This window comes from Nymphalis io, chromosome 18 (genome assembly GCF_905147045.1).
Source record: "Nymphalis io chromosome 18, ilAglIoxx1.1, whole genome shotgun sequence".
Taxonomy (NCBI): domain Eukaryota; kingdom Metazoa; phylum Arthropoda; class Insecta; order Lepidoptera; family Nymphalidae; genus Nymphalis; species Nymphalis io.
This window is the reverse complement of record NC_065905.1, coordinates 10,462,979-10,479,655: the sequence shown is the minus strand read 5'-3', so window position 1 is coordinate 10,479,655 and position 16,677 is coordinate 10,462,979. Positions and strand designations below refer to the sequence as shown.

At 33.3% G+C, this 16,677-nt stretch overlaps 2 protein-coding genes across 9 annotated transcripts in view; one reads left to right on the top strand and one right to left on the bottom strand.

Annotated features, from left to right (window-relative positions):
* Positions 1–3,986, top strand: part of LOC126775497 (fatty acid-binding protein-like) — a 98,704-nt gene extending 94,718 nt beyond the window's left edge. The window contains exon 5 of the mRNA XM_050497476.1: positions 3,976–3,986. The gene's annotated coding sequence lies outside the window, so the exon portion shown is untranslated. The remainder of the gene's footprint in view (positions 1–3,975) is intronic.
* LOC126775435 (T-box transcription factor TBX3-like) overlaps positions 1–16,677 on the bottom strand; it is a 118,267-nt gene that overhangs the window by 5,032 nt on the left and 96,558 nt on the right. For 4 of the 8 annotated variants that reach the window (XM_050497382.1, XM_050497384.1, XM_050497387.1 and 1 more), the window contains 2 exons: positions 3,494–3,652; positions 2,959–3,035 (listed from right to left, as the gene is read on the bottom strand). In XM_050497382.1, coding sequence (XP_050353339.1) covers positions 2,959–3,035; positions 3,494–3,652 — 236 coding nt within the window. The remainder of the gene's footprint in view (positions 1–2,958; positions 3,036–3,493; positions 3,653–16,677) is intronic. The other 4 variants (XM_050497383.1, XM_050497386.1, XM_050497388.1 and 1 more) reach the window with 1 other exon arrangement.

The following is a 16,677-nucleotide window of genomic DNA, read 5'->3' as shown; positions in this document are numbered from 1 at the left end:
AACAACAAAGTATAATACTCAATTATAAAGTAATTAAGTTGTTCCTTGCAAAGCTAACCTTGATAACAGAATAATGTAAAATTCCGTAATACAAAGCGAAACGTGAAACGATGAGCTATGCGCGCCATGTGTCCCCCGCGGCTTTATAAAACGTTTGTCAAAACGTTCACGTTTCCCGCGCTTCCGGTCAGCGGCCATTTTGAAAAGATGAGCTTCCGGCGTCCGGCGGCGTACGTCCTGTAATTCGGATGCTGCGGTGCAAAATGTTGTGTAAGCGAATTAAAGATGCTTTCCTGACCCTCTTTAAACAGTCATATTACTTCCTGTGGAGACAAAATGCCGTCGCGATACGCTTTCAAAGGGTTTTCATAAATATAGAGCAGTTTTTTAAATGACTAAAATATAATTACGTACCTTTTATTTTTGCTAATTCAAATAGTGATTATAATATATATATCTATAAGATAAAAAACATACGTATTTATAACATAACACTATCAAAATAAACTACAAAACAGTCTAAAATATCTTTAATGTATCCGAGCGATCGTATAAGCAAATACATTACATTAAATTTCTTCAGCATTATATTATTAAACTGAACTAAATAATATTACTGTAGCGTTCATGTCTGGTATCAAAATGCAGATCCCGATAAAGTCGGACACTTAGACATAATTCCTGTACTGTCCTATCGGATTCACTAATTGAGTTCTCTTTGAATTTCAAATAAGTAAGCGGAACCACAAGACATCCCCGCCGCGGTGAGTTCTATCAAATTATGCGGTGAAAAAAAAACTAAAGCTGATTTTATCGCGGAAATCCAATTTTCTCCCTTGCACGCTAAAGACGATGGAAAAAGCGCCAAGTCGTATGACTCCACCATTTTGAGCCGTTACCCGCCATGTTTAAACTCGGAACACGAATAAGGAGGCGCCAGATTGGTTTAATTTGAATTTCGAACGGCGCCGAGCGTCGGGTGCGTTCAGAAAAGCTCGCCCTAATTAATTTGGTGAGATAGCGGGCTAATTTCATTAGCTGTTAACTTTACTTAAATAGTGGACTGTTTTTGCCGTCATTTATCTTACGCCTTTCGGGTGTTCGGATTACCACCTACGTCGAGGGTGTTATGTTTGAACTAGTTCACAGACGGATTTTTTATATATTTAATCTACTTTATGATTCAATATATTTTTTCGCAACATTTGATTTTATGAGAATATTTTAGTTATGCTAACAAGCAATAAGGTTTTAGTTCAAGAATTATTTACCTTTACAATGATATATCTAAATATAATGTCTATCTGTATATCCTTTTTTTCTAAGTGTAATTTGAATAATTTCTTTTCTGGAAATTCTTATATTTTTATATAGGTTTTAAAAATATATTTTATGTGTTAACTTGCTGTTGTTTGACCACTTTGATCTGAAATATCTCCTCTTTGGTTAAGAATTCCAAATTCAAATTTATAAATTCATTTAGCTGGTACATTTGAGTTTTGAAAACAGTCATACATTTGTTTTTTCCTCATTACTTTTTTCTTTGGCGTCGCTTATTACCGCACAATGGAAAACATGAAATATCGGTATATTTACGAGTAAGAGTTCTACCGTGGCACCAGTGCTGCAGAAACAGCTCGAAGGATTAATGATGTGTACGGCGCTGATGTCGCAAAAGAATGTAAACACGCGTCGAATGCTGTGTTACCCAGCCAAATCCTACCCTAAACGAAAATTGACTCAGAAAAAGTTACTTGTGAGTGTTTGGTGGACTAGCGCCGGTGTCTTTCACTACAGCTTTCTAAAATCTATTGTCAGAAACTGCAAACCATGAAGGAAGAACTAGCTGCTAAACAACCGAGATTGGTCAATCGCTCTAGGCCACTGCTGCTTTACGACAACGCAAGACCACACACTGCACAACAAACAACCACTAAGTTAGATGAGCTACAATTGGAATGTCTGTGACATCCACCGTACTCCCCGGACCTTGCTCCAACAGATTACCATTTTTTCCGGAATTTGGACAACTTCTTACAAGGAAAAAAATTCAACTCCGATGCGGCAGTCCAAACCGCCTTCAAAGAGTTTATTGATTCTCGCTCACATAGTTTTTTTACTAAAGGGATCAATGAACTATTTATGAGATGGCAAAAGTACATAGATAACAACGGCGCATACTTTGATTAATTAAATATATTTTACAAAAAAAAAGACTATATTCCTCCCGTACAAAACGCCAATTTCATATGTAAGGACCTAATATTATGAAGAGACGTTATTATTCTATAAGAATCGACTTCTTATTTGATCGAGCTAATTGCACAACAAATATACAAACACGCTACATTCGCATTTATTATTAGTGAGATAAGGAAGCCGTCTTTTTTAAATGTACCTACTCATTAAAATTAAAAGGACCGTTGAAACTGATATTTATCATTGTACATCCCAATGAGTAAATAATTATTTGATTTGAGTGTAATCAGATCATATGCTACCTCTACACATGGCCTTAGAATTATAAAAAAACATGATGTTATTATTTTACTATGGCATTGGTATCTAAGTTTTTCGTATCGTATAATTGATATTTGTAAAAGAAAATACACGTATCACGTGTAAAAAGCCTGAGCCATATACAAACAAGCTCCTAACTCACCGTGGAATACGATTCTGAAATGTCAGAATGCGATAAGCGAAAATGACTTTAATAATTATAAAATTCTACAGATAAACGCATCAAAATAGCGTATCACCGAATGTCAGTTATCTACATTTCACTAGTCAGTTGTTAGCAGTGCTGGATTTAGTGATACTGAGTGATTATAGTATTTTTAAAGGTATTTGTAACGATTGTATGTATGTGTGTGTCTAAGTATGTACATATGAATGTGTGTGTATATGTATGTACGTATATATGTGTGAGTGTGTGTATGTCAACATCTTAATACTTACTTTTTCTCTCTTTTCCCAGCTCCGGTATCTCTGAATCCTTTCGCAAAAGGATTGTTGTCTATTTTCAACTGCGTTATCTGTTAAAAATATATCTCCGGTTATTACGCTGTATGTATATATATATACACAAACATATATATATATATATATTACACAATTACATTAGATATATATATATATCTAATGTAAATGTGTGATAGTTATTAATATAAGCTTGATGGTTCGGAAACATGTAGTGGTTAATATTCAAAATTTCAATTTATATATATTTAGTTAAATATTTATAGAAATGTATATTGAAAATTAACTGACTTCGACAGTTTAACTGATTACCATGAAAGTAATGTGTGTATGTTTTCTACCATGGAGAAGTTTCACATTCACTTTATGGTAATTAAGCACTAGATGGAGCTGCAGCTCATTAACTACTATAAATACTGTTGTATATGGCACAGACAGGACGTCTGCCGGGTTTTTTAGTATTACGTCATAGATTTTTTTTGATAATAGACTATCATATATTAAGAAAACTTACTTTTTCATTCTGATACGCGGTGACCGCTATGAACTCGGTCTCTTTGAAGACGTAAGTCCTGAACGTCGAGTACGGCAGCTTCAGGATGTCGTTGGCACGCACCAGGTGGAATCGGGGCTGGTACTTATGCATTGAATTCAGGATCGTCTGCGTAACACACTTTAGACAGCTTAGGAACTTGATCGAAATACTTCTTATTAGGGATAACAGTTGGAAAAAAAAAACATTAAAAAAACATAATTTCAGTCTGTATATAAAATAAATGTTATAAAATTACAAACAACTGACGAACTTATGACCTATAATTTACAAATATACAATTGAATAAAAAAATTAAAAACTATTGTATTATTGCTTGAACCCGATGTTATACAAGTTTTAATACAAGACAGAGTTCAAGTTACATTTGCTATATGCGACTTGACAATTTCGTTATAAAAACTTTTTATTCCGTTAGACGAAGCGTGTGATTATCTAATAAGGCCACCAAGAGCTAGTTCTGTATTAACCTCATCCATAATAAACGCACTGCCGTAAAAGTATGACATGGGGGCCGTGTTTTCAGTATGTCATTAAGGGTCATTATTGCAGCCGCTCCTGAATGAAACATGAGGTGATCGCGATCTTGTTTCTAGCTGGTTGTTAAAGAAAATCAATTCTTAGTTACACGGATAATTGTAGTTTAGTAGTTCTGTTCTAGGTAGGTATTGTTTATACCTAACATACTATTTTAACATTTAATCGAATACTGGCTGGAATATTTGATTTCTATTTTGTTCTTTTTTTAAAAAATAGATATGTATTTATTTTTAATTATACTGGGATTTATAAAATGGCTGTTGTTTCGTCCGCGTGGGCTTAGTCAGTTATAGAAATATTTACACGGCAATCAATTGATTCGATAACGGTTGAATGATTTAGTGGTGAAAGTGGAACAAATCAACAAAACACGAAATAAATATTTGGGATTGATGCAAATATAACAGAATTAAACTCAAGATTCGAAATTGAAAAAAAAAACAACAAGAATAAGTAATAAGTACAACTGTCTTTTTTATAGTCAAAATACTATCTTATTCCTTCATTTTGTATTAAGTTTATAGGCGCTTTAAATATTACGCAGGCTACGGTTCTATTAGGTCCTTTCATCATTGCGTAATAACAGTGGTGACCCCCACGTGTGGTTGCTAAATTATGGGACATTATGCATGGTTGTCTCCCTCGGCCTTGCACGGTAATAAGTGGTGTGTCGGTACATCCATTGTTTACGGTTTTTCTGTGAGAATTCTAAAATACGAACACTCGAAGTTTTTTTAACTGGCAATATTTTTAAACATACTAAAAAGTGAAACTTCCAATTGATATTTAGAGGAAATATTATATCAGTTTAACATATTATCAATTAAGTTACCAGTAGTACCGGTACATGCGTCATGAGATGCTGAACTTCCATAACACTTCAAACATTTTTAAAAAAATGTACCAATACGTAAATGACCTATTGCCCTTGAATAATGTCATACCTTTTTTACCTATACTGGTGGTAGGGCTTTGTGCAAGCTCGTCTGGGAAGGTATCACCCACTCATCAGATATTCTACCGCAAAATAACAGTACTCGGTATTGTTGGGTTCCGGTTTGAAGGGTGAGTGAGCCAGTGTAATTAAAGACACGACGGACATAACATCTTAGTTCCCAAGGTTGGTGGCGCATTGGCGATGTAAGCGATGGTTAACGTTTCTTACAATGCCAATGTCTATGGGCTTTGGTGACCACTTACTATCAGGTGACCCATATGCTCGTCCGCCTTCCTATATTATAAAAAAATATATATATAATGTTCAACTAGCTGTAGGAATCGTGTCTATGTCAAATATTTGGGCTTGGGCGTTTATTTTGCCTGTAGTTTTATATTATACCAACGGTCTGTATGTATATATACATTTAATAGAAATTATATCCGGACATCGTTATAAATATTTATCGTAATCGTTATATATGAATAATGTAGTTTGTAAGTGTTGAATGTGAATAGTTGTACCTATTAGATTTTGTTATAAATATAATCCATGCTGATTGGGATATTAGAAAATTGTATAAGACCTTATTTACTCAAGCTTTGCAAATAAATTTTTAATTTGATTTGATTTTAAAGAGAAAACTTGAAGCGCGTTGATGGTTGTCGTTTTCACGATGCTTTCTTTCACCGCCGAGCATGAAATGAATTATAAAGACATATTGAGCACATGAATATTCATAGTGCTTGTCTGGGCTTGAACCCGCTATAATCAGTTTAGATTCACGCGTTCTTACCACTAGGCTATATCGGCTATGTACATTAACAACTTGTAAATTAAATACAAATGAGAATGCGTCAGAATCTTTAACACGTATATGTATGTATGTGTGTGTATGTATGCATGTATTTATGTATGTAGTTATTTAGTATTTAAATTAAAGATTCCACGGAGTTTTAATCTAGATATGTGCATCTATTGTTGTAGATGCTTTGTGTTGCGAAAATAATGTGTTTGTATGCTAAATATACATTTAAATTCCTCTCAAGATGTCGGACGCTGTGCGTTTTATAAATCAATATTCAAGGGCTCTCGTTTTGTTTTACTATTAATTCTATAGGGCCGGTCTTACGTGTAATTCACTCCTTTACGACTTCGTTATAGCCGACAATGATACATGTTAATGGAACCATTGTTTTAACTACAATGTATCTTGTATATAAATTTTATTCTTGATAATCTATTTAGTAAGTAGATTATCAAGAATAAAATTTCTATAAGTTAGACTCGATTGTATTATTTATTTAATGAAGCTACGCAAAAAGGTTTTAGTCACTTTGAATGGCTTTAAAAAATACTTATACGTATTCAATGGGCTATAGATAAACGACCTTACTTATAAACGTTTTATAGCGGAGTTTTAATAATATGATTTCTCTCTTTCTAACATTGATTTGATATTCGAAAGAAGAGGATAGAGTATATTTTTTTAAGAAGCCAACGTTACATATATACGAAATACATATTCTTAACGCGGCTAGCTTAGCGTGCAAACAATAGTTGTTGCTCACTTAGAAACAAATCAAAAACTTTAACTTTTATAACAGCGTTATAAAATTATTTTATGTTATTTTTTATTATTAAACATACATTAATATGATATAACTATGAATCTATGAAAAAACAAACAAAACTTTGAAAAAATTGATTGTTTAACTAATCACGGCCTTAACAATATTTATATATATTTATTTATATGTCCGGGATGGCAAATGACTCTACTCCACCTGATGGTAAGTGGTAGTAGAGTCCAAACGCGACGACGGCCAGTACAGTCGGGAAGAATGTTCTGTACTAGCCGTCACCGCCTTGCCGGCCCGCAAGATGCCTCTTCACGCCTCGTTTGAAGGAACCCGGGTTGTAAGAGGAGGGGAACACGTGAGCTGGTAAGGAATTCCATTTTTTGGTAGTGCGACAAAGAAAGGAGTTATAGCTAAAGCTGAAAGTTTTTAATCATAACAGAGGTATTTAAGGGTTTTTCTGTATGATGGCTATCACGTTACTAATTATTAAGTAGTAATCAGTGGATTGTTTTGACGTTTTATTGACTTTATTTTACATTATCAGTTCAAGTTTTAGGCTCTTCGTGTAACTTAAGTAGAGTCGCGCTGTACATGTCTCAAAATATTAATAAGATTTGATTTTCATTATTAAAGGATAAAAAGTTTCGAATGTTATTATCTATATAAGTATGTATTTACAAATAAAAGTAGTATATGTAGTACATCAGTTGTTTAGTTTCCATAGTACGAGCTCTGCTTAATTTGGGATCAGATGGCCGTGTGTGAATAATGTCCCAGGATATTATTATCATGATATTGATTATAAATGCGAAATTAACTCTTTACGTCATCAGTAATGAAATTTAACATCTATCATAAAAAATATACATAGATTGTGTCACGTGTTACAGTGTCTAACATTACACAATTATGTTTATACCTATTATATAAAAATATGAAAACAATAGATACAAGAATATATAATATATTAAAGTATATAAAAAAGCGTTCAGTTCGTATTCGTTGATTTATATCGTTCATAAAAGACTTTAATATAACTTTATGTAGTTATTTAATTTGTATTTAATTAGAGAATTGAGCAAACTGCTGTTTACTCTTTCAGAGTAAGTCTTTTCTTTAGAATCTCCAGACAGAGCTTAATTCCCAAAATTATATTCGATATTGGTGGGAGGGCTATGTGCAAACCCGTTTGTGTAGGTACCACCCACTCATCAGATAGTACTGTTGTGTTACGGTTTGGACTGGTGAGCCAGGTGATGCATTCGCTTTGTAAGGAATGACTAATATTTCTTACAACCCTAATATATATCGGCATTGGTGACCACTTACCATCACAAGGCCCAGTCGGCCTACCTACCCGTTTCACATAAAAGAAAATATAAATAAAGAAAATTAACATAAATTTTTATTTAACGAAATTGAAATTCGATTTCTTTTTTTTTTTAAAACGTCTAACTGTTAAAGTGCAAAAGGAAACACTAAAGATCTTAAACGAAATCCATGATAACTGTTTCAGTCAATACCGTGAGACCGAATCTCGGATGCATTGGGACAAATAAATTTCATTGACTAATTGGTTCCCCAACGGCGCTCGTATTAGTTGAAATTGCATTTAATTCGATTAAATCACTTGATGAGGCGGGCTTCCGCTGTACTCGGGATTTAATGTGCAAGATTGAGTTTCGCGTCGGTTTTTTTCATAAAACAATTAAAAGAATAACATCGCTCAGTTTTCGAGCAGTTTAGCGGGAAAGGCTGTTTCGGTTAGGTTGTTGTTTTTTGCTTTTTACCGCTAGTGTTACAAGATCTGATTTTATTTAACTTGCTAAATTAGGTTTGTTTGTGATTTGTAGCGTTATGGTTCTTAAGTAGCGTACTTTTTATGATATTGCTTTGAACTTTTTAAATGATTATTAAATACAATAATGATTTAATCATATATTTTTAGTATGAAACATTCAATCTTTGTATGAGGCATTTAGTAAAGTCCGGAAGTTTAACACCACAATACCACCAGAGGACCATTGGTTTCGTGTGTATGATTTGTGTTTTTATAATTCATTTCGAGTTCGGCGGTGGAGGAAGACATCGTGAAGAAACTTGCATGTGTCTAATTTAATGTGCATCACTTGTGTGATACACATGAAATTAGTTTATGGGTAGTCAATTTACTTTAATTTTCGAAGAGCTTACAATAACCAAAGACGAATATAATATTCATTCAATTCAAACGTATTTTCAGGCAGTTACTTTAGATACTTTAATTTTCGAAGCGCTTTACTTGCTTAATGATTTAAAATACACTTGCTTAATGATTTAAAGATATTTTTATAATTAAGTTTGGTAAGTGGCGTATGACTCGTTTTAGAATCAAGGTTTCCAAAAATGCCTGAGACTCATACAACATGTAGGTACGTTAATTGTTCTTAACTATGTATTGTTATTATGATAGGAAACAACACGCTACGAAATTTCAATTGAATTGTTTGGAGTTTTGACGACACGCGACGACAGCTTATAGAATTATAAGATGATGATAATGTCCTCCTGACCGATTTAGACCGCGGCGTCCAATCTCAAAAGATTAGCCAGCTGCGCAGGACATTACAGTGCACAAGTGTGTTCGCAAACGCAGGTGCACTCTCTATTCCCAAACTCATAATCAGAATGTATAGCAAATCCGATACAATCGGAAGGTGTTCAAGCGCAGAACTATTGGCTTTATGTGCTTTTACTCGTAAAAAATCTGATTCCATCTTCCAGATTGTTTCTGAGAAATTTTCGACATAAAAAAAAACCAAAAACTTTTATCAGCTCGACCTTGGGTTTGAACTCAGGATCTATTTACCACAGAACCCTTATATCTAGCAACTAGACAAACGAGGCAGTAACATATATAACTATTATAAGATTAACCGTAAACGTTAAGAATCATATCAAACGAAGTATATTGTGAGCTGAGACGAGATCGTTCCGAAAACGATATCATTAAAATAAAATTATAGTTGTATCGTGATCTTGCCTTAATTACGGATCTTTTATTTCTACGTCCAATTTCTTTATTTTACGGCTGGACAACAAATTAATATGTAAATAAGGATGCCCGGTGGTCTGTCGATGATTTCACTTGTCGATTAAAAGTAATCGACAGTCCCGCTCGACTGATAACAGTGACCGCGGTGGACCACTTAGGCGGTGCACGAAGGAACTCAATTAACGATTAGGTTTTCAATTTCTTTATGTACTCTTGAGTTTTGGAGACGGTATTAAGAGAACTACAAACTGTTTCATAAATAAGTATATTTGCTTAAACAATGATTCAGTTTTACGAAATAAAAATGGCGTGTCATGTAAGCTCTTCATGAAATGTGATAATTTTTTAATTTAATCAATAATTAGTTCATATACTTTATTAATTCTATTTATTATATTCAGCCAAAAAATCTTGTAAAATAATAACAAATTATTCAGTTATCGAGACTCGATAATTGATGGCCCTTCTCTAACACGCACGTTTCCCTAACAAGCGATAGATGGCGCCAGAGGTCGGCGCGCGTCTTTTGTTTCGATACGGATACAGGTAATAAAATAATTGTTGGACGTTCACAATAATAGAGACATTTGGTTAAACGGATTGTGCGTTAAATAATTTTCAATTCGTGACGTTGTACTCAATATCGACTATCAAGTGTTAAACGCACAATTAAAATTCTTTTTAATTGTATATTTTTTTAATTACAACTCCATGAAGGCACATGTATAAATGTTTTCGTTCTTTGTTAGATTTCATAATTCTTATGTGTAGTAGGTGCATTTATTATTTTTGTCATTATATTATTTTCTGGTTTTTGGATGAAGGTGTTACAATATACAGCCTAAGTAGTTAATTTTTAATTAAAAGAAAGCATAACACTTCTTTAGTACCGTACATATAAAGATAATTACAAATCAAATACCCAAAATATTTATACATTTGGTTAAAGAATGAATGAATGAAGCGTTTTAGGACTTGACAGTTAAATATTATTGTTATATGTTAATATGTATAAAGATCTATCCTTACCAGAAAAAAGGTCTTTGTTGCTAATGAAGAACTTGGTGGCTAAAAATATGAAAGTACCTAAGTGCTAGGGATACTGGAGGTACAAAAGCAACAAATCAAAGGTAGATTAATGTTTTTAAACAGTAATAATAGTTATTACTTACAGTTATACTTCACTAATCATGTACATATTGATGTAAGTAAATATTTTTAAATACGTAGGTATACAGATCCATATTAGAATTTGTTTTTACTCAAATAACTTACATACTTATGTTTTCAATATAAGGCAAAAAAATCATTGGATTGGTTCATATAATAATAACAAATAAAATGTAAAAATGATTTAAAATATGATAAAAGACCATTTTTATATTACCAAAAAAATGAACAACACAAAAACCTGTCGACGTGTTAGCTATTCGCCTCTAGATGGCGCTACTAGCATACATTCTTGAGAGCCCTCGTTTCAACTTTATTCTATGCATTATGTCTATAATTTTTTCGCAGGATATCCCATTAAAATTGCGATACGTCTTTTTGATGAACTTTTTAATGCACATATTTTAATTAATACTTAGTTAGCTAATTATGGAATTTAAGGAGCTGTTCAACGTACGATTGAAGGTATAAATGGGATTTTTATGCTAAAAATCTATAATTAATGGCATTCGATTGCAGTTGCACGTTTAGAACCCATCTCGGCTGCGAGCGCCGACGGGCGTCGCCCCACACGTTCGCGCCAAATGGCTAATTCGCGCGGTAAACATACGCGCCATAAGTCATATTAACTAACCGATACGGGCGGAGTCGACCGACCTGCGTCCGTCTCGCTCTAACGAACTAGAGAAACCCGCCGCGACTGTTTGTTTTTCCTTTTACTTCCTTTGAAATCTTATTTTGAATTTTATACCTATAGGGGCGTGGATGCGATGTTGCATATTACGTCGCCCGTTCCCTCTCGCGGAGTTCGCAGCCATCTCTCTTTAACTTTTTGTGATTTTAATTCGCAGAACGGCATCGAGACGTGATTCGAGTCTATAGAACTTTTTTATTGCAAATGTTCGGAATTCGTTGGAAGTAAAGACGGGATTTCGGCAAAGTCGCACTTGTGCAGTATCGACTGAATTCAAATAACGCTTTCATTCCGGTGTTCCGTCTACGGATGTCTGGATGTTTGTGAATGAACCGAATCATTCAATAAGGGACTTTCCAATCTTCGAAATAAATGTATCTTTGTATTGTAACTCAACCTAAAAATATATAAATTATGTGGAATAATCATGCCAGTTTATTTTGGTATTGATTTTTTTTAATCTGTTAGATGTGAACAGATTATATTTATTAATTTACATTATTATCTTAAAATGTTAATATTTACCTTTTAAATAAGAAAACAAGTTAAATAATAAATAATTTTTAATATAAATCTACCATCTATTTATTTTTAAATTAAGAACTTTCAGTGAGATTTTTACGATTTAAACCAAAACGATTAAAACCTTAAACGCTCAATGGTCGGTAAATAAAAAAATAAAAACATTAAATGCGTCGTTAAAGCTTCCCATGGAAGTCGATCCCTTAATCTACTTCATTTAGCTGCGAAGGAATAAAATTGAATGTTTTTTTCAAACCAGATTACGTTAGCCATAGGAGCCGCCGATGTATCAATATTTGTGTTCTCTGTTGACACGCAAACCGTCTTAACCGTGCAAACAAAAGGGTTCACTAATGCCCTTTTTACTACAAAAAGCTTGGACAAACATTGGGGCAAACATGAACCGACGTGCTGCGGAACAGGAATAAATGATCAGTCATAAATAATGAGGTCTTATATTTCCTGAATCATATTATTAACCGACTACAAAAGATTATATTTAATAGCTTTTACGGTTAAAGGTTTTATTGGCATATAAATAATATAGATATTTTATATATCGTCTTATACTCAAACTGACTAGAATCAAAGTAAAACTAAATTCCAAAACAAATCAAAATTATCTGAATGAAAGAAATACTCAAAAGTAATTTTATTAAAGACTATTATTACTTAGTCCATTAAATACAAAATCATTAATAACCCACCACACGATCAGACTTAACACGATAAATTCAATCAACGTTTTTTTCAATCTATCCACCGTATATCTTTATAATCTGAGCTCTTAAAAACCATAGCTAATTGATTCAAAAAAAGAATGTTTACAATCAGGGTTTAATCGAAAGCGAATTCTAAATTTAAAACAATCGTTTCGCGATGCTCGAGGTGCGTGGACGCGGGAGCAAATCCATTAGCGATTAACGAGCGATCGGGCGGGCACTAAATTAAAATAAATATTTGCCGGCAGCGCCTGCGCACAAAGCAACGCCGCTTTCATGTGCGCCGACACAGGTGCCGCGGTCGCCGTACTGTCGCGCACATCGCACAATCCGGTATTATCTTACCTCTTATGTTATGTCCTATTCATTCTATCTGTGCGATAATATATAAGAATCAAGTGCTATTTGCTTCAGATATTCTATAGATTTATTTCAATACTTATTGCTATTAATTTAAAGATATAGTTAACATAAGAAAACAAAACTTTTAATTCTGCATTCAGGTAGGCTATTAAAACACTTTTAAATCATCGTGTTACAGATAATAAAGTTAAATTGCAAATAAAGCTACCGCCGGGTCGGAATGTAGTTTCTACTGAGACGAACCGGAAACAGAATAGTATTTTTTCACAAATGTCCCTTAGTCAATACAGATATATGTACAAACACGTAGGTATACTGATTTTATTCTTTGAAGAACACTTTTGTAACAACGTGTACTGAACATAATTGCTCAGGTGAGTATCGATATCTCCGTATTAACGATTCACATGCGCCAATATGGCCGACGCATTACAATAAATCATATTACGTTTTACATCTGTCACTCAGATTTACGATGGCGCCATTTTTATTTCTTTAATTACCAGGAGTTGCAAGCTTTAAAAATAATACTTAATGGTGATCACTTTATTATTTTTATTTGAATATTTTATTTTATATTGAGATTTTTTTTTTAATTAAAAATATTTATTTTTTAAAAATATATAGCTGGCTGATAATAGCATTTTTTTCTTTAATGTCATTAAATCATTCTGTCATATTTAAAACAGCTTTAAATTAATTAAAAGTGCGAACAGTGACAAGCCTTTTTATACACCTAGCAGCAATTACACTACCCCGAATTTGGAGAAAAATATCTCAGTTAAACTTCGCTAAATTAATGTTATTTTAATTCAATAATTATTTTCTACTATTACTTTAGGTATTACTATTGGTGTGAAGGGTACGAAGACTTTCAGAAGGGTCGTTTCAATCCTAAAACGTGTTAACAGTTATCGTGTATAACCTCGTTACTTTTATTCAGGTAATTATTAATATAGATATTCATTTTATAAAGTAGATACACACGATTGCAAGGCGAGCCGAACTCGTCCAATGGATAGAACACAATCATAAACAAAGATCGCGAGTTATAGTCCAGCTAAGCACGGCTGAGCTACTTAATTTGTGTTTATCACGTTTGTGTTTATTTATCTTGTTCGACGCGTCATAAGAAAAACCTGCATGGATGGATGCAATTTTGACACATGTGTAATGAGGATCCCATACTGGAACCGCTTGGTGCTATACGATTAGATGCATACATAACAGTGGGTACATACCATTTCAAATCGCTATCAATGTAGTATAGTCTATCATTATGTATTCGTTTAGAAAATCCACATGCCATTGTTTTAGGTAAATACCGATAGATAATCCGAAACGACGGACAACAGGAAGCTTCAAGTAGTCACCGATACTCAACGTAATACGTGAGAGCAAATAGAGCGACCATTAAAACCTCTTTTTTAAACATCACATCGACATTCGATATCTTAAGTCAGTATTATGATATATCTTACTCGGACGTGTACAACCTGCTTGGAGGCGTATTTGAATACCACAGACAAATAAATCAATTGAAGATGACGTAAATCTGTCATGGCAATATTAAAATGGTTGGCTACTGATATTTAATTTTTTTGATATAATCAGTTATAGAGATTAAATAATATACAAGGCGTTGTATTTGTACACAGTTTACATTTGAATTATGCTTTTAAACGATAAGCGGGTCTAGACTGATTACTACATAGCTAATGGTCATTTGTCGTTTAAGAGTAGATAATAGGGCGTTTGTGAATTTATCTGTAATTAATTTGATTTCTGTATTTCATACTCTATATCTGTTTATATTATAACTAAGTAGCCTTAACTATTGAAGTCCTTTTAGCCAATTTCGGTTTCGTTCGGCGGCCATTTTCTGCGATGATTAGCCAGCTTCGCGGGTGATACATATCTTAAGTGGATGTGAAAATACAGATGCACTTTCATCCCCTCGCTCTCATAATCCGATGGGACGACAATCCAACAAGACCAGAGAGAGTTCAGGTGAAGGACTGACTATTTTGTTTGCACTCCGACGCACGGAAGTGTTTGTACTAGGAACTTCTTAAATTGGCTACTTGGAAAATCTCTTGATAGAAATACCCAATAACTTTCTATTTGCCCGACCCGGGTATTGAATCCAGGACTTCAAGAGATGCTTTATGAGCTAGCCATTTGAAAGTTGAACTTCGAACTGATAATATTAAAAAGAAAATATACCAAAAATTAACAAGAATATATGAGTCGCGCCATTAATCGAATGAAGAAAGGTTTTGTGTAGATCATTTGTGGACGAGCAGGTTTTTCCTCTTCCATTCATTTCTCCCTTCTTTCATATCACCCCCTTAAAAACCTTCTCTTATTCTGTCGTCGCCTTTCCTTACTACTAACTATATCCATATATACTATCACTCTTATATGGGTACAATTTGTGAATATCGATCATGGCGCGTATTTGTAATTTTTTTTTTTTAATTATAGTAGAAGGGCAAACGCGCAATTGCCAACTTATATTTATATATGTATTGTTGCTCTATATATATAAACAAGAGCTTACTCTTCAACGTAACATAAGATATAAAATATCAAAAATATAGTATGCAGTACGGCTTTTTAAACATAATATTTATAATAAATTATATTTTTGTTAGTTACTAACACTAGCTTTACTTATTCATGATGTAATGGGATTAGTTAAACAATGTCTGTATTCTTTTTTCGAATGTCAAATCAATGATTACAGAAAGAGAGAAATATATGTAACTACCCACACGTTAAATGTGTGTGTATGTAAGGGCGATAATAATTAATATCGAAATTCATACGTTCAAGTGTTAAATGAATTTGTCATAAATTATAACAGCACAGAATAATAGCTGTTAACTTTGGTGGAATGTTTTAATTATTTTACCTAAATAAGAAGATATTTTGGGAAATACCGTCAGTGTTTGTTTGTTGATTGACGGTATAAACAACGGTTATTAGATTTGAAGTTTTAAGTTCCAACAATATAGTTCCATCGAACTTATATGGGTGGTAGCTTTGTACAAACCCGCCTGGGTACCATCATTTTCAATGCCACCAAATTCTAATACGTTTTATTTCTTTGTTCGAGTTTACAAGGCGACCAGTATTACAAACACAAGGGACACAGCTTAGAATCTATTATTGTTGGCGAATCGACGTTGTATGGTGTGGTTTTTATTTCCTAGATTGCCAAGGATATAAGTATCTAAACCATTTAATATCCTATAGTGCGTTTGTATCCCATAATGAAATAAATAAACAAACATTCATTATACATATGAACGATTTAAAAATAAATGTTTCGTGGGTATAAGTGGCTTCGGATATAAGTAGCCTGGGAAATATAGCTTTATTAATATTATTACGATTAACTTGTTGGTAGGGCTGTATAAAAGCTTGGAAAGGCGGCTCCCGTTCGTCACTTTGACAGATTGGTAGTAAAGGTGACAACTTATTATTATCGAATTTCAATTGCTTTTAATTTTTTTAATTTTCATCACAGTAAATAAGTAAAGGTATGCGTATTTTAGGCTTAGATCTCTTTTGA